Source organism: Trachemys scripta, chromosome 19, assembly GCF_013100865.1.
Source record: "Trachemys scripta elegans isolate TJP31775 chromosome 19, CAS_Tse_1.0, whole genome shotgun sequence".
NCBI lineage: Eukaryota > Metazoa > Chordata > Testudines > Emydidae > Trachemys > Trachemys scripta.
In genome coordinates, this window is record NC_048316.1 from 17392802 (window position 1) to 17418676 (window position 25875).

General features: G+C 59.4%; 1 protein-coding gene across 1 annotated transcript in view; it reads left to right on the forward strand.

Moving 5' to 3' along the window:
- EPHA2 (EPH receptor A2) overlaps positions 1–25875 on the forward strand; it is a 33980-nt gene that overhangs the window by 2050 nt on the left and 6055 nt on the right. Inside the window, exons 2-14 of the mRNA XM_034753326.1 lie at positions 7434–7501; positions 9272–9932; positions 18015–18170; positions 18990–19322; positions 19724–19848; positions 20238–20397; positions 20856–20955; positions 21603–21658; positions 22320–22445; positions 22677–22859; positions 23429–23490; positions 24434–24643; positions 25070–25219. Coding sequence (XP_034609217.1) covers positions 7434–7501; positions 9272–9932; positions 18015–18170; positions 18990–19322; positions 19724–19848; positions 20238–20397; positions 20856–20955; positions 21603–21658; positions 22320–22445; positions 22677–22859; positions 23429–23490; positions 24434–24643; positions 25070–25219 — 2390 coding nt within the window. The remainder of the gene's footprint in view (positions 1–7433; positions 7502–9271; positions 9933–18014; positions 18171–18989; positions 19323–19723; positions 19849–20237; positions 20398–20855; positions 20956–21602; positions 21659–22319; positions 22446–22676; positions 22860–23428; positions 23491–24433; positions 24644–25069; positions 25220–25875) is intronic.

The window sequence follows — 25875 nt, forward strand, 5'->3', positions numbered from 1 at the left end:
GAGCATGAACAGGTGGGAGTTGTCTTACCAACTCTGAGAATAATAAATAATAATAAATTTGTTAGTCTCTAAGGTGCCACAAGTACTCCTGTTCTTTTTAAAAATCAAATAAACTTTTCCCCATTCTTCACTCACCCCTTCGTGGTGAGTGATTACAATTACAAGGACAAGGGTGATTCTAGGGGTTAAGTATCGGGGGATAGCCGTGTTAGTCTGTATCTACAAAAACAACAAGGAGTCTGGTGGCACCTTAAAGACTAACAGATTTATTTGGGCATAAGCTTTCGTGGGTAAAAACCTCACTTCTTCAGATGCATAGCATCTAGGGGTTATCTTCTGTCTGTGTCCTGAGTAAGCAGACCTTTATACTGGTATAACTGTGCATCCATGTGATGCTTTAACAAGATCTGTTTCTAAACTGATATAGTCATCAGATTGCTACAAAAACCGGTGTGCAGACAAGCTCGCAGGGGTCAGTAACTGATCTGCACAGTGGTCAGACTCGCACTGGCTTTGAGCCTTGGCTTAGGTCCAGAGAGCAACTCAGGCATGCTGCTTGGAGGCCGCCGGGATGGCTCCCAAATTTTGATCGGCTCCAGCTTCAGCTCAGAACTTTCCCAAAGCATGGGGCGGTTCCGATCTGGCGTCTGCGTTCTCTCCGTGATAGAGATCCGGGGCTATTTGCAAAATTCCCACCTAGAACTGAATGGTGGGACTGAGGATGTTTGTCGGGACCCGTCTTTCATTCAAAGGAGCCATTAGAAAAAGCCATTGGAGCTAACGCTGAAATTTTGTGTGTGTGTCTCTTTAAAAAAAAGGATTGTAAAGATATCCAAACCCTAGGTGTTGGCACATGACACCAGGATGGTTTTGGTCCGATGCTGAGTTATTGGATTTCTTTTAAAAAACCAAGCCGAGTGTGGTTTGGGCCTGGAGGAATTTGGAATAATACGCACGCTTGGGCAGATGGGCTGTAATTGCTCAGAAAGATGCACAAGAATCTATTGCGTAAATAGTGATTTAAGGCAATCCCCTCCCTCCCCCCCTAAACCCCAACAATTTAACAGCAGCACTAATTTGGGGCGCTTGGATTTTTAAGTACTCAGCACGGGAGCTCGTTTTGTGGGTGCCCGAGATTTGATATTGCTGCCTCTCAGGTTGGCCGCCCGCAACTAGGAGCCGCTCTTGGATATTAGACCATCCTTAAAACCAGGCATCGCGACCGCAGCTTCCCCGCGCCGCCTGATTAGCTCCCGCGAGAAGGAGCCGCTGGAAGGTTGTGGCAGTTTTTCAGATTAAGTTTGCGTTTGTAGTTTTCCAAGTGCCAAAAGTAATTGGTGTCTAATGTGGACTAATCTCGTGCCAAATTGCAGTTTCCAATTAACGTTGCTGTGGAATGAGAAGAGGGCTCGGTACTTGGTGAACTCCCCGGGTCTATTTTTATGCTTTTTATGCTGCAATATACCAGCAAAATCAGTTGCTTTAAGAAAACGTGCTTTAAATCAGTCCTTAGAAGTATATTCAAGGGTGAAATTCTCCTTTCCGATCTGCATGACCAAGCTTGACATTACGATTCTACCCCTAGGAGTAACAATTCTGCATTAGGGAAAAAACCCAGAGTTCCTCCAGATGTAGAGAGAGCAAACCATGCTAGATGAGGGGCCAGAGGAGATCTTTGCCATTAGTCCATTGTCCTATTATTACAGTTAATATGCTCCGAGGGTCTGAATGCAGATCTACAACTGGAGATCTAATCCCTGCTCTGACAACCGGCTCCCTCTCGGGGCTGGTCTGCATTGGCTACAATAGGCTAGGGAATTCTCCACCAAAGATAGACGCTATAGTGTAGACAAGTCTCAGTTGGGGCAACGCATGCGGTGGCGGGCGGGTCCCATTTTATCAGCCTTTGTGGCCTTGAGCAAATCACTTCACTTCTCAAATAAGATTTTTCCTTTGTTGATTTAATGTTTTTAATAGCCAGTTAAAACAGATTAAACCCGGCACTGAAAAGGGAAGGGAAAAAAGGATTAAAATGGGGTGGGGGCAGGGGGGGGGGGGCGTGGAATCTCTGCCAGGCTGGGAAAGCTTTGCCTGGATGACAGAACAAGCAGAGAGACAGACAGGCAGACTGTGATTGGGGTTTTCCCCCCTCTTGCGTAAAACACTTAAATAAAACCTCGGAGTTGGGGCTGCTTCCGTGACCAGGCCCCACGCGTGCAGGCCAAGGCCCGCTGAGATGTTTGTGGTGTTCACATCGCCTTCCGAGTAGGTTGGCGGGGGAGATAGTTAACGTTACAGAGCACGCATGGCAGACGCGGGAGCTTTGCTCACCGAGGCCCCGATCCGGCACAGCCTTAAGCACATGCTGAAGTCCAGGAAAGCACTAAGCTCAGATCCTCGAAGGAATTTAGGTTCCTGACTCGCACTGGAAGTTAGGAACCTAAATCCTTTTGGGGATCGGGGCCTAAATGCCCCCAAAGTCAAATGGGATTGAAACTGGGCCTGAAACCGGCACTTGCAAAGGCTGGGGTGGTGAGTCAAGAGATCCGGGTTCCAGGCTCTGCCACAGAGTCACTGTGCAGCGTCACTGCCTCGCTCTGTGCCTCGGTTTCCCCAGCAGAGGAGTGGGGGGAGTGGTCAGCCCTGCAGCTGCCCTGTCAGCTACAAAAGGGGGAGATTCAGATGAATCTTTGCAAAGCGCCGGAGGTGGCGGGGGGGGGAATAAATGGGCGAAGAAAGCGGAGGAAGCAGCACTACCAAGCGCCCTGGAATGATGGGGATGGAAACCAGCTGAGCCCACCTTGGCGTATAACTAAGCCAGTGGCGTTAGGTGGGCAGTGGCAGAGACGGGTCGCTGCTGGCAGCCGGCCTGTAACCACGAGAGAGGAAATGAAGGGCTGAGTTTGCTCCCTGGTGAGATCCCGACTCCCTGCACAGCCTGGTTTCTGAGCTGCTCCGGGCTGGGAGTTCCTGCCGAGCCAGGAGCCTGGGCACCACACCCGGTTTGCCTGCGGATTGCAGCCACCTCCTCTCTCATGTGGAGGCGCGGCTGGTGGAGGGGCAGGTCCCAGCACGCGATGTAGCAATGCTGGGAAACAGGGCGCTAGGATGGGTCGCCTCCATGTGCTGCAAGGAGAGGGTGGTAGTACCCAGGAACCTTGTTGGGTTAAGCGATAGCCAGCCCCTTCCAGGAGTGCAGCTCGGGACGCAGGGAGCCGCTGGGTGGTGACGTTAGGTGGCACGGGCTGGGTTAATTAGTGTGGGGGCCAGAGGGAACCCCAGGGTCTGTCTGCAGCCGGCAGCCTCGAGGATGGATCCTCCTTGTGTTTATCACAGGCCCTCCTGTGCCCGCTCTGCTAAACTCTCCTCCCAACAGCCGCCTGGCTCAGGGGTCTAGCTCACGAGACCGGCCCCGTCCCAGGCGCACGGGAGCTCGGAGAAAGCCCCTGTATAAGACCAGTCATCAGCGAGGCTTTAACTCCTTGGCTGCTCTTTCAAAACCTGCTGTGACTTGTCAGGTGCAACCTGCTGATGGAGCAGGAGGGAGCGCCCTCTCCCTGCGTGGGCCAGGGGCTCGCCCCTGCTGCTAGCCAGTAGGCAGGGGAGTGGGACTGGTGCTCGGCTGAGAACTCTCAAACTCGGCTCGCTGCCGCTGTGCGAGATCCCGGCTGTGCTTTGCCTCGCTGCCACGGGGAGGAGGGGGTATGGGGGTGCAGGAGAACCGGGAAGAGACCTCCCGCAGAACTAGCCTCCCACATCCTTTATCCCTGCACAGAGAGGGGATGCTGGCTCCTGGATCAAAGAGATGGGGTGGGGGGAAGCCTGTGGAGCTGGGCTGTCCCATGTTAGCCGGGTGGGCCTGAACCCCACCCCCTGCTGGGGCTCTTCTTAGGCACGGGTTCATTCGCCCCTGGATTAAAGGCATTTCCAGCCCTAGGACTAGGCTGGGCCCGAAGGCAGGTAGCAAAAGATGGATCCACAGAACCAAAGGGGCTTCGCTGCCCCGCCTGCTGCCCAGGTCCAGTCTGCCCCACGGATCCACCCTGTACTTGCCCCGATCCAGGAATCCGCCCTTAGCCGCACCCACCGCAGGCAGCGCAGAGGGGGTGCTCGGCTGGGTATAAGCGGGGAACTGTGAAGGCAAAATGGGGTCTGGAGCAACCTTCGGCAACTGCCCTGGGTGGGAGTGGAAATGCAGGGGCTCGTCGGAAAAGCGGGGCCCAAGCTGGGTCACGTGTGGGGGGTGCGACGGGGCTTAGGGCCCCTCTGGGGTGCAGGGCGTGGATTGCCTGATCTGTTTGGTCCTCCTGCAGTCCAGCCCCACCAAGGCGCCGTCCGGTCAGCTCTGAGGGTGCGTCTACACGGCGATAAAATGCAGCCACCAGTCTCGCGGCCCGGGGCAACTGCCTTAGGCTGCAGGGCTATAAAACTGCAGTGTAGACGTTCCGGCTCGGCCTGGTGCCTGGCCTCAGAGACCCTTGCGCCTGGGTGTCTACACTGCAACTGGACAGCCCTGCGAGCCCGAGTCAGCTGACCCGGGCCAGCCGCGGGACTAGTGCCACGTAGCCCTACCCTGAGACGTGGCGGCAGGGAGCACCCCCATGCAGCAGGCAGAGCCCAGGTCTTTCCTCCCCAGCAGCCGGCTGGTGGGTAGCAGGAGCTGCAGGTCCTTTGGGAGGAGCAGAGGCCCTGCTGTTTCTCATGCCCACCTGGTGGGGCTGGCAAGGGGGGCGTGTTTCTTTAAGGGAAGTTGGTGGGCTGGAGCAGGGGGATTTAGCCAGTGCTGCTTTATAGAGGGAGGGAGGGTGTGGCGCCAGCTCTGCTGCCCTGGGAGAATCACCATGAAGAGATTCCCCCCCTGCCCCCCTCCCGCTCCCCAGCAATGAGTTAGAACAGAGCGGGGGGAGCCTGGGGACTGCAGCCCGTCCCACGCGGCCCGGGGTCCCTCGGTGTTCAGGCTGCAGCGTTCCTCCCCCTGACTCCATCCAGGCTGCCCTTGGCTCACACAGATCTGAGGGGGGAGAGTCGGGCCCCTTCCCCAGCCTGAACCCTGGGCTCCGTAACAGCCCGAGCCAGGAGCCCATGGGGTTCGTGCGCCTCTGGCCTGGCCAATGCCCTCCACCGCTCGCTCAGAGATCCCTGATGCTATCACATTCCTGGCTGGCTGACTCACCGGGGCTTGGCAGGGCCCTGATGGGCTGGGTAATTGCTTCCGCTCAGGCCTGGGCCGCTCGCCCTTTGATTTCACTGCCCCTGTCATGCGGCTGCTGGGTTATTTGTTTTTCTTTCCTTCTTTCCTTCCTCTTTTCAAACCCATCTGATCCCTTGGCAAGTCCCAGCCTCCGCCCCTGTGCTGATGGGGACAGGAGGCTCCGGCCCCGGCATGTCTGAACATGTCTTGTGAGGGTTTGGCTGGCTGAGGACAGGGGCTAGCCATGGCAGATCTGATCACTGGCCAGTCAAGGCCAACAGTGGCCGGTGTCTGAGGCTTCCTGTTTGTTATGTGCCTGTGCAATGGTACAGTGCTCCAGCTGGTGGGGCTAGGGGTGTATTTCTTTCCTGCCCCCTGTGCCATGATCTGCCTTGTTGTCATTACCTTCACTTTGCATGGCTCCAGTTTTCGCTTGTGGTTGCAAAATAGACTCGTCCTCTCAAAGACTCCCAACCGCAACGTTTGCCTTGATGAGGAAAGATGGCCTTGTGGTGAAAGCCCTGGGCTGAGACTCGGGCCGGCTGGCTTCTGCTCCCAGCTTTTCCACAGGCTCCCTGGGTGATCTTAGGCAAGTCGCTTACTCCTTCTGAGCCTCAGTTTCCCCACTTTAGAATGAGGCTAATCACACTCCCCTAATCACACTCTGTGGGTTATGGGGTTAAATCTCTCGGTAATGAATTAGGAGGTACGGAGTGAGGAGGCTGCGGAAATGCTGAGAAATCCTGCAGCGGTGAGTTACACAGGTTGGCAGTACGGTGTGTGAAGACGGGAAGGGTCTTGTGGTTACAGCAGTGGTTTTTGGGAGCCAGAGCTAGGAGAATGAGGGTTACCCCCTCCCCACCCCAGCCCTTCTTCCAGGCACAGATAGCACCAAGCAAGGCCTAGCTCCTGAGACTGATTCTGCTCTCACTCCCAGCGGTGTAAAGCAAGAAGGCAATGGGGTTACAGCGCTGCAAGTCAGGGAATAAGCGAGAGCAGAAAGAGTGGGGTGAGGCTTCCTCCAGCAATCCTAGCCCAGCCCATGTGCTGAGACCCAGAGAATGGAGACAGACACCCCCCTCCCCCCCGGCCTCCCCACCCCGTTCCAAGCCCCCTTGGAGGCAGAAGGGTTGGTTTGCAAGCTGCAGCGTTACGGTAATGAACGGTTTGCAGCCTTGGCAGCTGCGAGCAGCCGCTGGATCCAAACCGGCGTCTGGAAGAGATTTTGTTCCCCCAGCGCCGCGGCTCCTTCTCACACAGTGGAAAAAACTCTGGAGAATGGGAGCGCTAAAGAGGAAAACCCCGGAGGTGACAGGGATCATGTCTGTTTGGGGTGAAGGACCAGCGAGTCAGGGGGGTGGGATGGGGGGGGGGGGCATGCAGCAGGAAGGACTGAATCGGATGCTGCCAGCACAGGAGTTAGCAGAGCAAAGGGGCATCCTGCCTGGTATCCTGTCTCCGAAGCCGCATGCTTCCGAGAAAGGCATTAGACCTGCTACTGCAGTGATAGGGGGAGGGAATTCCTGCCTGACCTCTGTTGAGCTGGTGCCCTGAAGCATGAGGGCTGATAACCTCATAATCCTTATCCCAGCTAGCGCAGATTCATCTCTGGCATAACGCCATTGACTTCATTGGGGTTACGCCAGGGATGATTTGGCCTTATTGGCTAACCCGACCTGGCTTCCTCTTATCCATGAGCAAAGCTAGGCAGGCCTGATCTTTGCCGGAACCTCCCTCCTGCACCTTTGGATCCTCTGCCCTTTCCTCTCGGGCTGCCGCCCTCTTCTCTAGCTCATTAGTCAGCTGCTCAAATACGGGGAATGAGGGCAAATAAAAAAGCAGCCCGGAGATAAGCGTGAGATAAGGATGCTGGTGTCTCCACCCCTGATGGTGACTGCCCAGCCCCGGGGGTATGATGCTGCTGCGGCTTTGGGGACCCGGCACAAAGGGGTAGGGGAGAGTGGAGACCAAGGCCATAGGAAGCGAGTGCCTGCGTTGAGAGGTTACTCCTGGGCAGAGCTGTCCTGCTCCGGCTCTGTGCTGAGCTGCAGGGCCACCCGGATTTTGTATTGCCCCGCTCTGGGGAACAGCCACCATCAGCCCCTCGTGCGAGCATGCGAGAGCGGAGGGTTCTGATCTGGGCCAGGCATCTGGTTGTCTGTCGGCGGGATGAGGTGCCTGCCGCTGGGTTGTATATTCCCCCTCCTCTGGTCTAATGGTGTTCGTTTGCTTTCTCTTTCAGTCGTCCTGCTGGATTTTGCCACGGCCCATGGGGAGCTCGGCTGGCTGACCCATCCCTATGGGAAGGGGGTAAGTCTGAATCCCTAGCGCTAGACGGGAGCTCTCGGGGCGGAGGGGGGGAAGCGGGGGGGGGCTCACTCCGTAGATCCTGATTCACTCTGGGGTTAGCGAGAGGAGAATCCGCTTCGACGTCCGTTGGGAGGCGGAGGACACGGAAGGAGCTGTCCTGTGGGGCGGCGCACGTCCTGATGCAGGGAAGGGCACGGGGGACATTTTCCCCAGCAAGGAGCCGAAGATCCGGCTCTGGAAGGAAGGCAGGGCCTTGCTTGACAGGCCTCTGTGGTGGGGTCTTTGGAAGGGATGTAGGCTAGAGATCAGGCAGGGTCCTATTGCTGCTCTGGATTTCCCTGCGGTCACTGAGATCAGAGCCTGCCCCCCTGTTTCCTTGGTCAGGGAGCAGAGCTCGAGGTGGGGGGGTTATACTCCGGTCGCCCGATTGCAGGGGGGACGCAGTGCGTGAGGGGCTAAGCGCCAGTCGCGGGGCATCAGCAGAACTGTGCGGGGAGGCCCAAGGGTGGAATAGCAGGGGCAGGTCTGCAGTGGGGCTGCAGGAGCGAGCGGCTTCGGCCCAAGGGGGCCAGCATAGCAGGTTGGTGCATTGGGGATGGCCGGAGGGCGGCTGGAGCTCTCAACACACGCTGTGGGGGAATCTCTTCTCCGGCCCTGCCAGACTGCCGGGAAATGTTCCAGCCCCTGGGGGAGTCGCATGGGGTTGGTGGGGAGGCCAGGGGGCTGCCGGGTGGGATCAGATGTCCCTTGTTTGCAGCAGTGCGGAGACCCCCAGGCTGGCTGCCCCTTCCTCTTCCTCCCCCTGCCCCAACCCGAGCGGTTATTTGTTTTGGTCTCTCCTGGCAGGTTTCCTATCTCCTGCCCTCCTGTGGGCCATGCCAGGAGGTTAATTGTCCGGTGCACACAGGACTGTGCTGACAAGTTAATCCCCTGGGTTTGCTAAACCTCGGCTATTTCCAAGGGCCAGGTGGAACCCGGCTGGCTCCAGCCTCAGCCCCAGCCCCGCCTGCATCTCCCAGCCCCAGCCTCCGCCCCAGCCAGGCTGTCAGCCCCATCTGGCTCCCAGTGGAAAGATACCCATTGATGTCCAGGAGCGCAGTGGGTCAGAGTGTCGTTGGCTGGCCAGGCTTCCCAGGAATGGGATGAAATTGAATTTAATTTCCAGCATGGGGAATAATTTGGAAGCAGGGCCCCCCCCTGTGGCTGGGGTGAGACCCGGTCGACAGTCCTGGCTCTAGCAGGGAGTGGGCAGCTTGGTCCGAGCTCTGTGTTTGCACTTTGCAGGCTTGTGCAGGGCACCCAGAATCAGAGGCCCCTTAATAATGTTGGGCCTGAATCGCCACATGCCTTAGTTCCTCCATCTGTAAAACCAAGGTTGGTCTCTTGACCTGACGAGCTCACCGGAGGGTCGAGGATCAATATCCGTCCCTGGACAATGGCAGCGTGTCTGTAAGAGGCCAGGCTGTAGGCTGCGGAGGGGGCGGGCGTGGGGCGAGTGGTTTTGGGTATTGCGATCAAGCCGCCCGTGGCTGCCTTCGGTTGCAGGGCGGAGCCGAGGTAGCTGCTGGGTTCGGCAGTTCCCAGCTCCCTGCTTCAGGGCGTGAGCCAACCTCCAGCTGAGGGGGTCAGGAAGAAATGTAACCAGGGGCCCTGCAGGGTTTCTTGCACCGTCTTCTGACCATCTGAGAGAGGAGCCGGGCTGGCAGTGCCTAGGCTCCAGCCCCGGCAGCCCATTTTGCTCTCATTTAACCCCTCGTCTCCCCCGGGCAGTGGGATCTCCTCCAGAATGTCATGAACGAATCCCTCATCTACATCTACTCGGTCTGCAACGTGATGGAAGGTGACCAGGACAACTGGCTGCGGACCAACTGGATCTACCGCAGCGAGGCTGAGCGCATCTTCATCGAGCTGAAGTTCACAGTGCGGGACTGCAACAGCTTCCCGGGCGGGGCCAGCTCCTGCAAGGAGACCTTCAACCTGTACTACGCCGAGTCGGACGTGGACTACGGCACCAACTTCCAGAAGCGCCAGTTCACGAAGATCGACACCATTGCGCCCGACGAGATCACCGTGCGCGAAGACTTCGCCTCCCGCAACGTCAAGCTCAACATGGAGGTGCGCACGGTGGGGCCCCTGAGCCGCAAGGGTTTCTACCTGGCCTTCCAGGACATCGGGGCCTGCGTGGCCCTGCTCTCCGTCCGCATCTACTACAAGAAGTGCCCCGGCGTGCTGCAGAACATGGCGCTCTTCCCCGAGACCATCGCCGGTGCTGACTCACAGGCGCTGGCTAAGGTCAGAGGCGCGTGCGTGGAGGATGCGGTGGCCAGCGAGGAGCCCAGCATGCATTGCAACTCGGACGGGGAATGGCTGGTGCCCATCGGGCAGTGCCTGTGCCGGGCGGGATACGAGAAGGTGGAGGAGAGCTGCAAAGGTAAAGGCATCCGGACGGAGGTGCGCGTGGGGGGCGGGGAGATCTCGTGTGTACGAGGCTGCTGGATACTGTGGTATCGCAGGGCCTTGGAGCCCAGCGCCTCGTGCCCTAGGTACAGACACTCACCCCCTGCCAGGCCTGGCCTCCAGCACCCTCCGCTCCTGCTCTAGGTTGCCCCGTGCACAGCCCTGCCAGTGACCCTCAGTCCTGATCCGTAGCATCCACTTCTGTTCCCAGCTGTGGGCTCCCACACTCAGCTGTGGTGGTGCCCCCCAGTCCCAACCTGCAGCCCTCCCCTCCCCTGTTATTGCCCGCCATGGGCTTCCACATTCAGCTCTGCCGGTGTCCCAGCCCTGGGCCTGTGGCCACATGGTATCTCAGCCCTGGGCTTCCCACCCAGCTCTGCTGATGGCCCTGAACCCTGCCCCGCACCCCACCCCGCTCTCCCAGCCCTGGGCAAATGCATCTATTTCCATTCATGCTCTTCTCTGCCCCGCTCCCCCTTGGGGGCGCCCCGCTGGGCCGGGTCTCGAGGCTGTTTCCCTGCTCCGGGAGGGCACCAGGGAACCCGAGAGCAGAGATCTGAGCCTCCCTGATAAAACCCTCCTAAACAATAGGCATCAGTGTTGGGAGCGGTGGGGGAGGGGGCAGGGGGTCCGGCCATGGAGCAGATGCCTGTGCCGGCCTGGCAGCTCCCTCATGACATGAGTGGTGAGGAATGCAGTGGGAGAGGGGCCGGCGGGATAAACCCCGGCAATGCGGAAAGTGGTGCCGGGGGGTGGGGGGAACTCAGAGTTTGGCAGGGTGGAATTGACCCCCCTCCACACACACACACACATACCTGCTGTCGACCCTGAACAGCTCGGGGGAGTCTGGGGTCCCCCAGGTCAAGGAGGAGGGAAGGGTTTGATTTATGGGGATGCAGCCAGTGGGGTGGGGGTGAGGGAGGGGGCTGAACACCCAGGCCATATCCTGCCAGGTGTTGGGGCTGTTCTTCCCAGCCCAGTGCTTCCCCCAGAGACACCCCAGTGCAGTGCTGGCTTGATGGCCCTGGGGGTCTATTTGCCGCCCCCCCCTCCCCTCCCCAGACAAACCCAGCACAGGCAGCAGCCTGGCATGCCCCTGCCCCCGCGCCCAGAGGGATCCCCTTAGGGGAGACTCCGCAGCCCTTTCAGTCCTCAGCCGCCCAGCTGCTGTCAGCTCCTTGCCTTGGGCCTGAGAAATATCTTCCGCCAGGTGGGAGAGAGGAGAGGAGCATGGAGCCCTGCGGGGGCCTGAGCCACATCTGGGCTCTGGATTGGCCCTGTCCCTCGATCAGGGCCTCGCCGGCCCCACAGGAGGGGGGTTACGGTGCCATGGGTGAGCCCTGCCCTCGCGGGGAGCTCTCGCGCGTTAGCAGCTGGCGCGGTGGGATCCCCCGGCCGGGTGTTGTGCGCGTGGGGCAGCCTGCAGGAGCGCTTGTGGTTCTGTCACGACTGAGAGATGCTTTGATCCAGCCGTTCCCCTCCCCTTGGGCTGCCGGTGCCCTCGCTCCAGCACCTGCCGCTCAGCCCCCCGGGTGGTGGGGCTCATGGGCCGTGCAGGGCCTACGCCCTCTCCGCCTGCCGTGGCCGCCCGGCTCCCTCCAGCCCAGCTGGGTGAGGGTGGTGCTGAGCCCCCACCTGGCCCAAGAGCCCCCTGGCCAGGCAGAGGGGGCCGGGATGGGGGGGAAGGGAGCTGCCCCCTCCCACCCCAAATTGCTGAGCCCGGGGGGCTGCTAAAGGCCCTCCCGTCTTCGTACGGCCTCGGCCAGCTCTGCAGCCGGCAGGAGCCTCCTGACCTCAAACCACAGGTTCCTGGGGCTCCATGTCCTCCCCAGCTTCCCTTGTGCGGAGCGGGAGCTTGACAGGTCAATGCATCAGCCTCCCCCGACAGCTGTACTGGCATCTGCCTTGGGTCACAAGTGACTCGAGTTTGTTGGTCTCGGCCCTGCTCTTGGAGGGGAAGGTGTGCTCGGGGACCTTCAGGGACGGGCCCAGGGCTGTTGGACCAGGGGTGGGGCGGTGTCCTTACAGTGCCTGAGCAGCAATACATTAGGAAGTGCCTTCCCCCAGCTTCTGACTCAGGGACCGCAAGGGGCATCCGCTCCCATCCCAGATGCACTGTCTCCTGGCCGGGTTCCCCGGCTGCTGGGAGCAGGTGGGCTGGGATCAAGGCCTTGGGGTACTGGGGCTGGCATCTCTCTGGAGATGCAGCTCTTTCAGCTGTGTGCCCCTGAGTTGGGAACAGAGGGTTTGTACACAGGAGAATCCTGGGGCTACAATAGCAGTGGGGGGGCTCAGTGTGATTGAGGGGGGCTGGCAGAGCTGTGGATGGGGAGCTCAGGGCTGGGATAGCCAGGGGCTGCAGGTCGGGATTGAGGGGCGCTGGAAAAGCTGCCCCCATGGGGCCCAGATGTGGAATGGCAGAGTTGTGGGTGGGGAGCTCAAGGCTGGGATAGCCGGGGGCTGGGGATCGGGATTGAGGGGTGCTGGCAGGGCTATGTGGGGAGCCCAGGGCTGGGATAGCCAGGGGCTGCGGGTCGGGATTGAGGGGCGCTGGCAGGGAGCCCAGATATGGAATGGCAGAGCTGTGTAGGGAAGCTTGTCCCACCCCTGCCTGGGCCATGCCTGGCTTAGTCCAGGGTTGTCACAAACCCAGTCCAACCATGTCACAGGCTGGTCAGCTGCCCCTGAGTTGTGGGGACCTTGCCCTGGAGCAGGGCACAGCAGGTCAGACCCTACGCTGGCCACCTGGCAGGGCCTGGGACGTAGACCCCCGAAGTTAAAGGGAGCTTTGTGCCAACTCAGACCCCGCCCGGTGCTGAGCCAGCCACGGCTGCTGTCAGTGGGAGTGGAGGGCGCTGGGCACCAGTATTACCCTGGGATCCTAGCGATGGCCTTGGGCACCCCCACAGCCAGCCTTGGACCTGCGAGTCCAGGGGGGAAAGCAGCCGGGTAAGAGGTGATGGGAAAGCAGTAAGCTGGGGTGCACCCCCCCCTCAAGTTTGCCTGGGGGGTGCTGTGAGCAGAGGGGCCTTCACAGAACATGCCATGACGGGGGGCACATCTGCGGCCAGCCCCCAGTCCCTGCAGAGCTCAGCCTTCCCGGGGGCGGAGAGGAAGGGAATGAAACAAACGGGGAGATAAAGGGTTGCGGGAGGGGCCCCCTCCATTTTGTTGGGGTCAGGAATGTGAGAGGAGATAATCCAGGGGATTGCCTAAAGCGGCCGCTCAGTGCCGGATCTCCAGCCCTCGCCCACGTGCGCTCCGGGGAGAGCCAGATAAGGAGCCTTCCAGCACCGCAGGCGCTCTGTCCCCCCTTCCCAAGCCAACAACCAAAGGGAAAGGGTTGTTCATACAGACGCCTCTCCCTCTCCCCGGCCCATAGAGGGCTCTCTGGCCCCTCCCTGGCTGCGGAGGTCACCCCAGAACTGCAGACCTGGTACCCCCTTCCCTCCAGGCCAGGCTTGACGTGATGTAGGCCCAGCGGGTCGCCATGGTGACAGCATTCTTGCTGCCCTCCTGTCCCCTCTGCCTCCAGCTGGTACATGAGGGGAGCGAGCGGCATCTCCCGGGTGGGCTCCCTGGGGTGGGATGGGGTGGGCCAGGGGAGCTGTCCTCAGCCAAGACCCAAACTGCCCCATGCTGACATCGGGCGGGGCTCTGCTCCTTTCCGCTCCTCCTCATTCTTTCTTCATCAGCTGCGCAAAGGGATATGCATAGTGCCCCCTTTCTGTTCCCCGGCCCGCTGAGAGAAGCTTTAGGGCAGGGCCCTGCCGTGCTCCCCCGGTATTCATCCTGCCCCCCACGCCCCCGAGTCTGCGTGCCCCAGTGCCCTGGTAGCCAGGTGCCAGCTGCACAGCGAGGCCCAGCGGAGAGTGCCCGGGCGCCAAAGCACATGTGCAGAGTGTAGTTGCACTAGCATTCCCCAGAGCATGTCCCGTGCCAGGCCGGTGCCACCCGCTCGAGCCCCCGACCCTTTGGCATTGACAGATGTCTCCCCTCATCTCCTGGGCAGCTCGGTGCCTGCTTCCCCCTCCCCCACGTTCTTGTTTGTCAGCCACACTCCATCCGTCTTCCTCTCATGCCTTGCTTGTGTTTTCCCCTTCCTCCCCCCAGCCCATCCGCCACCCCCCATCGTCCTGGGAAAACAAGACTTGCTAAGGGTTTGCACCCCCTCCCCAGTGCAGACACTAGCTCTCTATGCTGGCTGAATGGAGGCATTGTGTCTGCAGAAGTGTGTGTGTGTGTGTGGTGAGGTGGGGGGGGACAGGGACCCCGCCTGCTGATGGTGTCCCTCATTAAGTCAGACGGCCCTTTGGGACTGGGACCCGTGCGGGCTGACGCCTCCCTTTGTCCCAGGCAGGCCCCGCTCTTCCCGCTGTCTCTGGCGGTGAGTCAGACGTGCTTAATTGACAGGCCCTGCAGTGGGTGTCCTTGGCCTTTTGGGGGTCCCCTGCTGCCTGGGGCGGAGGGAGTCCTGACCGCGAGGCCCAGGTGTGGCTCACAGAAATCCAGCACCCAGAGCGCGGCTGCCCCTTCGTTTGAGCCCAGTGGTGCAGCCTGCAGACACTCCAGGCCCCAGCGTGCAGTGCAGGATGGCTGCCCACTGGTGCAGTCCGCCGGTATCACGGTGGAGCACTGCACGATAGAAGCTGGCGTCCCCCTGGGCTGCCCCTTTGCTTGGCGGTGGGTGGAGCATTGCATGCTGGGACCTGTAATCTCTATGGGCCACACACCCCCCTGTAGGAACGATGGCAGCTGGGTTCACTAGCGCTTTGCCTGGGAGCCCAGGAGGCTTTCAGATGGGCAGAGCGTGGGTGACCAGGAAGTAACAGTTCCACACAAATCCCACCCACCCCCCTAACCAACTCACAGCATTTGCCTGGGGCTCTGGGTCCTGAGGAAGGACACAATGTTATGGGGGCTACCCCAAAGGTTGGGTAGGACAGGCCCCAGCTGCTGTGGGACCATGAACCCTCAAGGAGCCTCAGTTCCTGGAGGCCCTCCATGGAAGCTGGACTTAAAATGGGGCGTCGTTTCTGGCATTGCATGGCAAGTGTGAGGACGGTCTGTGTGCTTTGCACCCATCACTGTCTGTCTGATTCTGCCCCCAGGCCCGTAGGGGCTGAGTGCCTGCGGCGTGCCCTGGGGGCAGGGAGGGAGGGACCGGCCAGTCGGTGCCACTGGCAGGGCCGCACATCCCGGCAGTGGCTCCCAACCTGACTGGCTTCCTCGCCCTCCGGGCAGGCCAGCGAGCACCTTGCTCCCCTGGCCACTTGCCACGTGCCTGTGAGCTGCCCCTGTGATCTCTCCCTGGTCGGATGGAGGCGCTTCCTGCCAAAGATGCGGGGCGGGGATGGAGAATGGAATTTGCCCTTTGTGCAGAGCGATTCTCTGACCTCCGGGAGCAGCGCTGGAGCCTGCTGGCCTCTGTGAAAGGGAGCCCAGCGAGCAGGAAACAAAAGAGTTTATCTCTAGGAATAAACACAGATATTCTTAGCCTCTCCTCCTGCTGCCAGAGTCCTCACCCCCCCTCCATGAAAGCTTCACCCCCTCCTTCCGTCCAGGGAACACAAGGAGGAGTCCGTACCCTGGCCAACTCGCAGGGGTCTGAGCGAGTCAGACCCTGCATTCTGCATCTATCTATCTATCTATCTATCTATCTATCTATCTATCTATCTATCTATCTATCTATCCCAATCCACCCCATCTATCTATCAGTGTTTAATAGTTGGAAGTTAATTCCTATAAGTCTAATTGCTCCAGAGAGACCTAGGGTCCCTCCTGCCCCCTCCCACTCCTCCCCTGCTCTGGGGAAGGAAGCCAGCCTCTGGGCACCAGTGAAATCCTGACAGGTTTACTGCCCTATTGTTTCAAGGTGCAGCCAAAGCCACCAAGCAGGGCAAGCGGAGACCACACATGAAATTGGGGCAGCCTCGCTTTGGGAGAAGTGTTGTTTTTTTTCTTTAACAGCCCAGGAAAAGAGGCAGTAAGGAGGGGAAACTTTCCTAACATTAGGGCTGGAGGGGTACTTAGCTGCTGTGGGGGAAGGGGCTTGTGAACATCTACAACACCCCTTCCCCATAACCCTCCACCACTGCGGGCACAGCACCGCTGGGCAGGCCCGCAGGCCCCTTGTTTGCTTAGCTGCCTGCAGATGGGCGCTGGGACCAGGGCCGTCTGACCAGTTGGTCGAGATCTTTGTGTTTTTATTAAAGAAACACAACAATCGAGAGGGGGAATCAGTGCCCAGCGTCACTGCCCCGGGCAGAGCGGAGGAAAGGGCCTTCCTGAAAAGCCACGCCGCTGTGTGGCTTCTGAAACCGCTTCCTCTTCGGAACAGTGGAGGAAGCAACCCCCACAGCCTAGGGTGGGATGAGGAGGCGGAAATTGGGTTCCTGTGGAAAACCCAGATCAGATGGGGAATGAGTCAGGCTCCCCCCCCCACCCCTGCTATTCTCTTTGTTTAAAGATACCAAAGAAAAAAACCTAATTGAATCTGCAAACAATCCCGGAGGGGTGGGGGGGGGGGCTTAGCCCTTTGTTGTCCGATGGGGCCCCATCACCTTGAGATAAGGCCTTGTCTACACAGTTCTTGTGACACTTTAACTGTATCCGTTTGAAACTGGTCTAGTTACAGCGGTACCACCCCCTTGTGTGCGTGGCCATAATGGTAGAAAGGTGCCGTAGCCTGGTATAGCTGTAGGGAAGGGGGGAAAGGCACACCAGTACAAGACACCTCTGTGCTGGTACAACTGTGTGCACACTGGGGGTTGTACTGGTATAACCATATTGGTAAAAAGTCGCCCCTCTAACTGGCAGGGTTAAAGCAGGATAAAATCAGTGTGTGGACGAGGACTGTGTTACCTCCCAAAACGGAGTGAAAATTAATTTGAGGCTCCGTATCTGCCCCTGATTCCCCCTGGCCAATTTCTGTGATTTGTCAGCCACATTCTCCTGCATTTAGATAAAGTTTTCACATCCCTGTGGGAGGAAGGACTCTGAAGGGGAGTTCAGACAGACTGGGCCATAGGCTTGTTCGCTGTAGCGTGATGATGATTGGTTGGCATTACGGTCAAGACCCCAAGCAGACAGTGGGGGCCCATCATGCTAGATTCTGTGCAAATGTGAAGATACTGCCCCGCCCCGAAGAGCTGACGGCTTAAGCGCTGTCCTCTCGCTGCATGTTTCTGGGATCCGTTCCTACGCTGGGGGCTGCAGAGGGAGTGAGCTAAGCTCCTCGGGAGAGCGGGATCCTCACGTCAGTCAGCGGCTGCTCATTCAGGTGGGCGCCCGGAGCAGTCCCCCGTCCCGGGCTTGGCTGCAGGACTGGAGGAGAGAAGTTTGAAGTGCCAGGTTGGGGGAGGAAGGTGTTGGTCTTGGATTGGAAACGTCTGTCGGCCTGTCCCTTTAATAATACCGGAGGGGAGGCTGGGCAGGCACAGAGGGGGGATCTCCCCCGTCTGCCTTGTGGGAGCCGGAGCCGGGATTGAGGGGAACAGGAGTTGAGGCTGTAGAGGTGCCCCGAGATCTGCGTCTGGAGGGGGGAGGTTAGCACCGAAAGCTAAACCTACCCCAGGCCTCGGAAAGTCCAGCCCTGTCCCCCACCCAAGCTGGTCTCCACGCTTACAGCATGGCTGTCAGTTACTTTTAGAAAGGAAGGCCCCAACCCCGCCCCCGCCTGGAAACATACAACGCCATCCACATGCCTTGGGGGGCCAGCATTGGAGGCTGTGCAAATCCATGGTAGTGCCCCACACTGCTTCCTTCCCCCTAACTGCAACACCACCTCCCAGCCTCCTGGTTCTTAGGCTGTCTGAGGAGCTATCCCCGGGATCTGCAGACCCACTGGTCACCATCTCCTCTCGCAGTCCCTCCTGTGTTTCCTCCATCACTTTGCATCTCCTGCTTTCTCCTGGGTCGCAGGGGGTCAGGCCAGGCTCTGGGGAGGCTCCGCGGGAGTAGGGTGCGTTGGCAGCTGCACGTTCAGGGCCGTGAATGGGTGTTACCCCCATGAGTGCCCCTATTGCCTAACCTGTGCCCTGCTCTCCCCTCGCAGCCTGCCCTGCTGGGTCCTTCAAGCCGGACATCTCCGGTGATGCCTGCTCCAAGTGTCCCCCCCACACGCTCTCCTCTCCTGAAGGCTCCACCTCGTGCCCATGTGAGGAAGGCTATTTCCGGGCAGCAGAGGATCCAGTGTCTTTTCCCTGCACCCGTAAGTATGAGACCCTGCTGTGGTGACAAACCTCCGCTGTTCTCACCCACGTTCCCACCCCAGCTGCCCCCAGGACAGGTCAGAGCCTGCTCCATTTTCCTGACCTGTAATAGTAACTCTCTGCTCATCTAGAATAGTACTGACTCCTGAGGATCTCAGAGCGCTTTGTGAGCATTAGTGCTTTCAGCGTGGGTAAGGGCTCCCCGGTGTTTTATAAGTGGGGAAACTGAGGCACAGAGCGGTCGAGTGACTTGCCCATTGTCACACAGTGAGCGAATGGCAGAGTTGGGACTAGAACCCAGGAGTCCTGCCTCCCAGTCCCCAGCTCTAAGAGCCAGACCGCCCGCCCCTCAACTCTCTCACGTGGCCCACATAATGCTCCTCCCACTCATCCTCGTGAGGCTGTGAATCGGCAAGCTGGGGATGAGACAGCCCAGTCTCAACCCCGGGTCACACCAGCCCAGTGAGCGCCACCCCTGAGAGCTGGGATGAACTCGGTCTCATCACCCACTGGGGAACACCCCAAATGACAGGAAGTCCCGCCCCGTCCCGCGCTTTTGAGGGCGGCACTTCCTGTAGTGACGTCATTCAAACAGCGAATATATTGGCGGGGGCAGCCACGGGGGATGGATCTGGCTGCCGTTCCCCGGGGCTGGGGATGGGGCATGTCGGTTGGGTCTCCCTCCTCCAGTTCCAGAAGCTCCAAGCTCGTCACTCCAGCGCCTCTCTGCTCTGGGATCCATGTGGTCTCTTTACCCTGCCCCCAAAAGGAAATGCCCTTGGCACCATGACCCATGACCTTTCCCCTCCCCCATCCAGGTCCCCCTTCTGCCCCCCACAACGTCATGGCCGTCGGCTTGGGCGCCAAGGTGCAGCTGCGCTGGTCCCCGCCCCGCGACACGGGGGGCCGTAAGGACATCACCTACAGCATCACGTGTGAGCAGTGCTGGCCGGAGTCGGGGGAGTGTCGGCCCTGTGACAGCAGCATCCGCTACTCGGACCAGCCCCAGGGGCTGACCAGGACGTCTCTGACCGTCAGCGACCTGGAGCCGCATGTTAATTACACCTTCACCGTGGAGGCCAGGAACGGGGTGTCCGCCTACGGCCCCAGCCGCAGCTATGGCACTACGAGCATCAGCGTCAACCAGACAGGTAAGGGGTGGTCGGTATATATAACTGGTGGGCTTGTATCAACATGCCTGTTACATTCGGTTTGCGGGGGGATGATTTATATACAGATGAGGGAGGTGCACTGGTTAATATGGGAAAGCCATGAATGTCAGGTATGGGGTTTGATGGGGCTCGGCAGGCATCAGAGACGGGGTTAGATGGGGTGTGGTAAAGCAGCTGAAGTCACCTGTGCAGCAGAGGAGACCATCCGCTGGTGAGTACGGCAAAGCAAACGCACTGGTGTGTAGTTAGATGTTTGGACCGGCCATGCCGGTGTATGGGCAGCTCTGTCTGGGCCCGGCATCCTTGCACCCGATGATTGAGGTGATGGCTTCACGCCTCCTAGCACCCACCTGACCGTCGCCTTCTTCTCCATTGGCCAGAGCCTCCCCGGGTGACATCGGTGAATTTGGACAGCCAGACTGAAACCAGCCTGAGCATCTCCTGGACCGTCCAGCCCCGGCAGCAGAGCCGCGTCTGGAAGTACGAGGTCACCTACAGCAAGAAGGTAGCGCTGGCCGTTCACTTTCCGAGCTAGTCACGCCCTCTGGGCTTGGAGGGAAGGGAGGGAAGGGAGAGGGGACCACAGCTTCCTAGTGGTTCTGCCTATGGAGCCAGTTGGAAGGGGAGGGCCTGGCTTGGATGCACAAGCCACAGCATGAATCAAGCTGTTGGAGTGGCCTCCAGGAATACTCAGAGGGACATCAGGTCACTGCAGGGGCCTGGTAGTGAAGCCAGATTGTCCTCACTGGCTTGGCTTCAGCCACTGATCCTTGAGCCAGGCTGATGCTGTCACTGGCTCGCCCTCTCCCGTCCCCGGCTGGGCTCTGGGGCGCTGCCTGGTCCCGCGAGGCTGCTGATCTTTGTGGTGGGGGTTGTGTGTTTTGCTTTCTGAAGATGGATGAGAACAGCTACTCGGTCCTGCGCTCCGAAGGGAACTCGGTGACCCTCTCCAAGCTCACACCGGGCACCAAGTACTTGGTGCGGGTCCAGGCCCTGACACAAGAAGGCCAGGGGGCCTACAGCATGGAGTATGAGTTTGAGACGCGTGCTGAGGGTGAGTATGTGAGGGAGGGGCAGTTCCCGCTGTTACTACCACCATTTCCCAGCTGGGGAAACTGAGGCACGGGGAGGCGACGTGACTTGCCCCTGGCCACGTAGCGAGTCAATAGCAGAGACTATGGGAATAGAACTCAAATGTCCTGTCTCTGAGTCCCCAGCTCTGATCACTTGCCACCCGCGGCTTCCAAATCTGCCTCTCCTTGCACCCCACCTTCGAAACTTACCGACCCTCAGTGCAGGGCAGAGAGCAGAATGAAGGGAGCCGAGAGCGACAGAGGGAGCGAGCGCTCTCTCTGCCTGGACGTTGCTAAATCTCAGGTGCCAAGGGACTCCCCACTACCACCCACCACCCTTGGAGAGGCCTGGGCAGAGTCCGGCCAGTAAGAAGCCGTGCTGGGAATGTGTGATTAGTTTCCCCGTGGCTTCCTTCACCATCTTTCCTTCCTCCTGCAGGCTCCCAGAGCATGAACACGGCAGCCGCGGTCGGCGGCTCTATCACTGGGATCATTTTGATACTGGTCGTGGTAGCTGTCGCCCTCTACCTTCACCGAAGGTATTTGGATTCCCCTCCCCTTTGTCATTAGGGGTCCATAGCCCAGGAACGGCTGCCTGTCCCTTCCCCATTGGACCTCCCTTCCCCCACAGCCAATGCGCCCACTTGCCTGGAGGTGTGGGGGGGCAGTATTGCAGGCAGCTAACCTGTGCCTTGCTGCCAGCCCAGGCGTGTTACCATGTGATTCCTGCTGCTGGCCTGGCATTGGCTACTGAGATGTACATGGGCCGGCTTGGGTCCAGCTTAGGCTGTGTAAGAGGAACCGAAGTGTTTGCTTGAGGAACCGACCTCTTGCAACCCAGACACCAAGGCAGGAGAGCCCGGATGTGAAACTGACCAGAGACAGAAATGAAACAGACTAGTCAGTTTCCACTAGGCCCTCAGGCCCTTACTCCTGGTTACCCAGACTGGGCGTCACTGGGGGCTTTGCCAAGGGAAGGATTGAGTGCAGGACCCCCGGGATCTGTTCCCCCATATTAAGAGGCAGGGCAGGGGGCTGCATCGATCTGGGGTCTCTTCAGGACAGCAAAGAAGGATGTGGGGGAGATGAGCTTGTCTGGCATGTTCTCTCATCGGGGGGCTGCTGGCCATGTGATTTGGGATGCAGTGGGGAGCGTCTCCAGGCCTAACCCTCCTTGTTGTTGTAGGAGAAGGCGCTCACGGGCCCGTCAGTCGTCTGAGGACGTTTACTTCTCCAAGTCTGGTGAGTGAGAGACTCCAGCGGGAGCTGGGTCGGACAGGCGCCAGGGAGTCTGGCAGGGAGCATGTGCCCCTTAGAGACAAGTGTGGCAGATCCCAGCTCTGTGCTCAGCTGGGCCGGGAGCATGAAGACAGGTCCCCTGTACCCCTGGAGGCAGGGACAGCGCTTCCCCGGCAAGGTGGTGGGCAGACCCAGCACAGTCCGTGTGTCTTTCCTCACCTGACCATGCAGGGGCTGGGCAGAATGTGACCCTACAAGCCCCGGCCCCCTGTGAGCGGCCTGCTGGCCCCACAGCCCGCTGCTGAAGAACGGCCCTAGCGTGGGTCCCCGGTGGTGGTTGTGCAGGGTGTAGCTCGGCTGCGGGGCCCTTGGAGCCCTGGGGCTACAGCCAAGCCCAGTGAGTGAACAGGAACCCGGAGTGTGACCCATAAATGTCTGTGCGGGCTCAAGGGAGACCCCGCCCCCCGCTGCCAGCCTGACGTCGGCGGAGTCCCTGCCTGCAGCAGGGGGAGGAAACGGGTGTTGGGCTGAGCACGCCGGGGCGGCTGGGCTACAAACTGCCATGAGTGGAACTGTACTTTCAGTAGCATGAGATCTCGCTGGGGTCTGGAGTCCCAACCTCATGCCTGCTTCCATGTGTCCCTTCCCTCCCTCCGCCCCACAGAACAGCTGAAGCCCCTGAAGACCTACGTGGACCCCCACACCTACGAAGACCCCAACCAGGCGGTGCTGAAATTTACAACTGAGATTCACCCCTCGTGCATCACCCGGCAGAAGGTGATCGGTGCAGGTAGGTCGCTCCCTCTTCCTGCTGCCAGTGGCTGGTGCAGGTGGGGCCCGCCTTCCTCAAGCAGGCTGTGATTGGGGTAGGAGGGACCCGGCCTCCTGGTGCAGCCAGTAGTTGAAGGGGTTTTCCCTCCAGAGAAGAGGCAGACGGGCCTTTGCATTGCACAGCGGTGGACATGCCCAGGTCTCCGGTACCCTCAGGAGGGTCACCCTCTTCCTCCTTTCCTCCTGCCAGGCGAGTTCGGGGAAGTTTACAAGGGGACACTGAAACACGGGAAGAAGGACATCCCGGTGGCAATCAAGACCCTGAAGGTTGGCTACACGGAGAAGCAGCGCATCGACTTCCTGAGCGAGGCCAGTATCATGGGCCAGTTCTGCCACCACAACATCATCCGGCTGGAGGGCGTCGTCTCCAAGTGTAAGCATCCCCCCGCCCCAATGCCATACGCCCCCCCATGGTCCCTTCTCACCTGACAACCAGTTGTTTTTCCTGCCAAGAGCGCTGATTCAGCTGCAAAAATGGCAAGGTTTGTGCTGGGGGCGACTCAGGGAAAGTCACTGTTCAAAAAATCCCCTCGCCCCTCACTGCAGGACTTTGACCAGGATCATTCCTACCGAAAGGCACCCGAATCCTGGGGTTACACCAGAACAACTGCTGGAAGCAGAATGTGGCGGCTGGCTTGGCAGGGCTTGGCTATAGACACACTAGAGTAGACCCTTCCCGCAAGCATGACCCTTTCCCAGTCATGTTCCCTGCCAGGTGCCCATCAGCGCAGATGACGTCCATGCTGGGCGGAATCTTGATCACCTTATCTGGGCTTGTTCTCCTGGGAGGTTGTTCCAGCCACCTCTCCGCCCCATGACCAGCACCCAGCTCCCCTTCCTGCTTTGCGTGCACAAACGTCCATGGGCTGTCGCCAGGCGGTGCTGGGGCCTGGGGGAGGGAGCTCTCCCAGGACGTCTCGTGATTTATCCTTCTCTTTTCAGACAAACCATTCATGATCATCACCGAGTACATGGAGAACGGAGCCCTGGACAAGTTCCTGCGGGTAGGTGCTGTGGTTCCTCGCTCATGAACAGAACGAGGAGAAGCACAATTCAGTCCTAGCCAGGCCCACCCATTTTTAAAGGGACGTTGTCGAGAACTGCAGGCCACGCCCTCGGATTTAGGTTTTGTCCAATACCAAGGAAGGGAATCACCAAGATTTAACACTCAGGGTGAACGTTATTTGCTTTTTCAGTTCAGCTGAAATAGTCGTAAGCATGTGGGAGGATGAGAGTCTACGGAACTCTCCCCTACAGCCTTTGCATCCCCGGCATCTCCGCCCTGGGCTAGTGCATCCCAGATGGGAAGTGAAACCGACGAAACGGGTCATGTCTGGAGCTGAGCAAAATGCAAAGTAAACGAGCTGCACCAGTGATGCAAAGTCCGTTGGGTTGTCAGAATGCCCCTGATCCGAACCATGTGAGCTGGAATACGAGGAAGGGAATTGGCTCTTTAAACGTCTCATTTTTTTTTACCACGACTTTAATAAGAAAAAGAGCCGGACTGTCTAACCCAGTGTTCTTCAATATTTTTTGCTCAGCAACCCACAAACCACCATATCCCACAATCCTTTGCAGGTGCAGCGAGGGGACAGTCAAGACCATAGATTTACATGCAGTGTCCTGTAGGGGAGTCAAACCCGTAACTCCTGGGGTTCTACATGGGCGTTAAAGATCTCCCAGCCCTTTCTTTGAGTTTGGATTTCTGCCAGTGGTTGCATGATTCACCCCCTCTGCCTCCACTGTTGTGCTGTGCACTGATGGGCAGCCACCCTCCACCCCAGAGGTGGCTGCATTTTGGCTGCATGGCATCGCTATAGCTTGTGGCCTGCTCTGGGTTCAAGGAGCCATGTAAACTGTGAGACGGTGATAGGAGCACAGTGTATGCGGGGTAGGCGGTCGGCTTAACCCCTTACCATCCTGAGCACCTCTCTTCTCGTCACGCAGGAGAAGGACGGTGAGTTCTGCATGATCCAGCTGGTGGGCATGCTGCGGGGCATCGCCGCGGGCATGAAGTACCTGGCCAACATGAACTACGTGCACCGGGACCTGGCTGCCCGCAACATCCTCGTCAACAGCCAGCTGGTCTGCAAGGTGTCCGACTTTGGCCTGTCCCGCGTCCTGGAAGACGATCCCGAGGCCACGTACACCACCAGCGTAAGTGCTCCGTCCGCCACAGTGGGCGGACATACCCCTGGGCTGGGGGCAGCTGAGCTCTTTCCGGCAGGGAGGGGTTGCAGCCGTGGCCTGTGCCTGCCCCCCGTTGTTGGCGTAGGACCGACACTAAGTAGGCATGGTGGTTGGAGCTGATGGGATGTCAGAGAAATTCTCCCCCCCCCTCCACATACCCAGCAAGGAGCGTGGCCATGCTGAGAGCCCGCCCTGCTTCTCGAGCCTGACCCCGGCTTGGTCTGGGCCCTGCTGGTGCCGCCCTCTGCGTAACCCCCTCTGGGTCCAGCGAGCTCCGGCATGGCCAGTCGTGGGCGCAGGAGGAAGCCTCGGGGTCGCAGCCTCCCTCGGCATCAGCCAGGGATGGGGCAGGCGGGCAGCAGTGTCAATCCCAGGGCGGTGTGATTCTCGCAGGGCGGCAAGATCCCCATCCGCTGGACGGCCCCGGAAGCCATCTCCTACCGGAAGTTCACCTCGGCCAGCGACGTGTGGAGCTACGGCATCGTCATGTGGGAGGTGATGTCCTACGGTGAGCGGCCCTACTGGGAGCTCTCCAACCACGAGGTGAGTGCAGCCGGCAGAGCCCGGCCTGCCTGTGTCTGAACGGCCCTGATGGGGATGGACTGCCGGGCTCCCCCGGGAATGGGCACTGCATATCCCTAGAGTGGAGATCCGGCCCCACGCGCCGGCTATTTGCTGTGCCCGCTGCCCCGGCACTGACAACGCAACGGGCGCATCTCAAAGGGCCTGGGGGAAGGATAAAACAGTGTCTGTCTGTCCATGTCTCTCCACCATCCATCACCCTTCTGGAAGGGCTTGGACATCCGAGAGGCCTAGGACGGGCTAGGCACCAGACTCCAGCCTGGCTTGGTTGTGAAATGCTGCTCCGTCTGATGGCCCTTTGTGGCCCATGTGAAATGCACGGGGGGGGGAACACGTGTCCACAGGACAAAGCCTACCGCCGTGGCCTGCAATCACAGCTGCGGGGCCAAGGAGCGAATTGGCCGTGAAGACCGAGCTCCTCTTTAGGGCCGGGGGGGAACAGGTCGCGGGGCAGCGCGGGGGAAGCCTGCACTGCTGTGAGCCTGGCAGTGCCACAGTGCTGCCTCCTTGGGCATCTGGAGTGGGTGTGGTTAACATGGCAAGGGGCTATCCTGAGCCCACACGATGGGCAGCACGAGGCCCTCACTTACAGAGCAGAGCCCCCAGGCTGTACCATT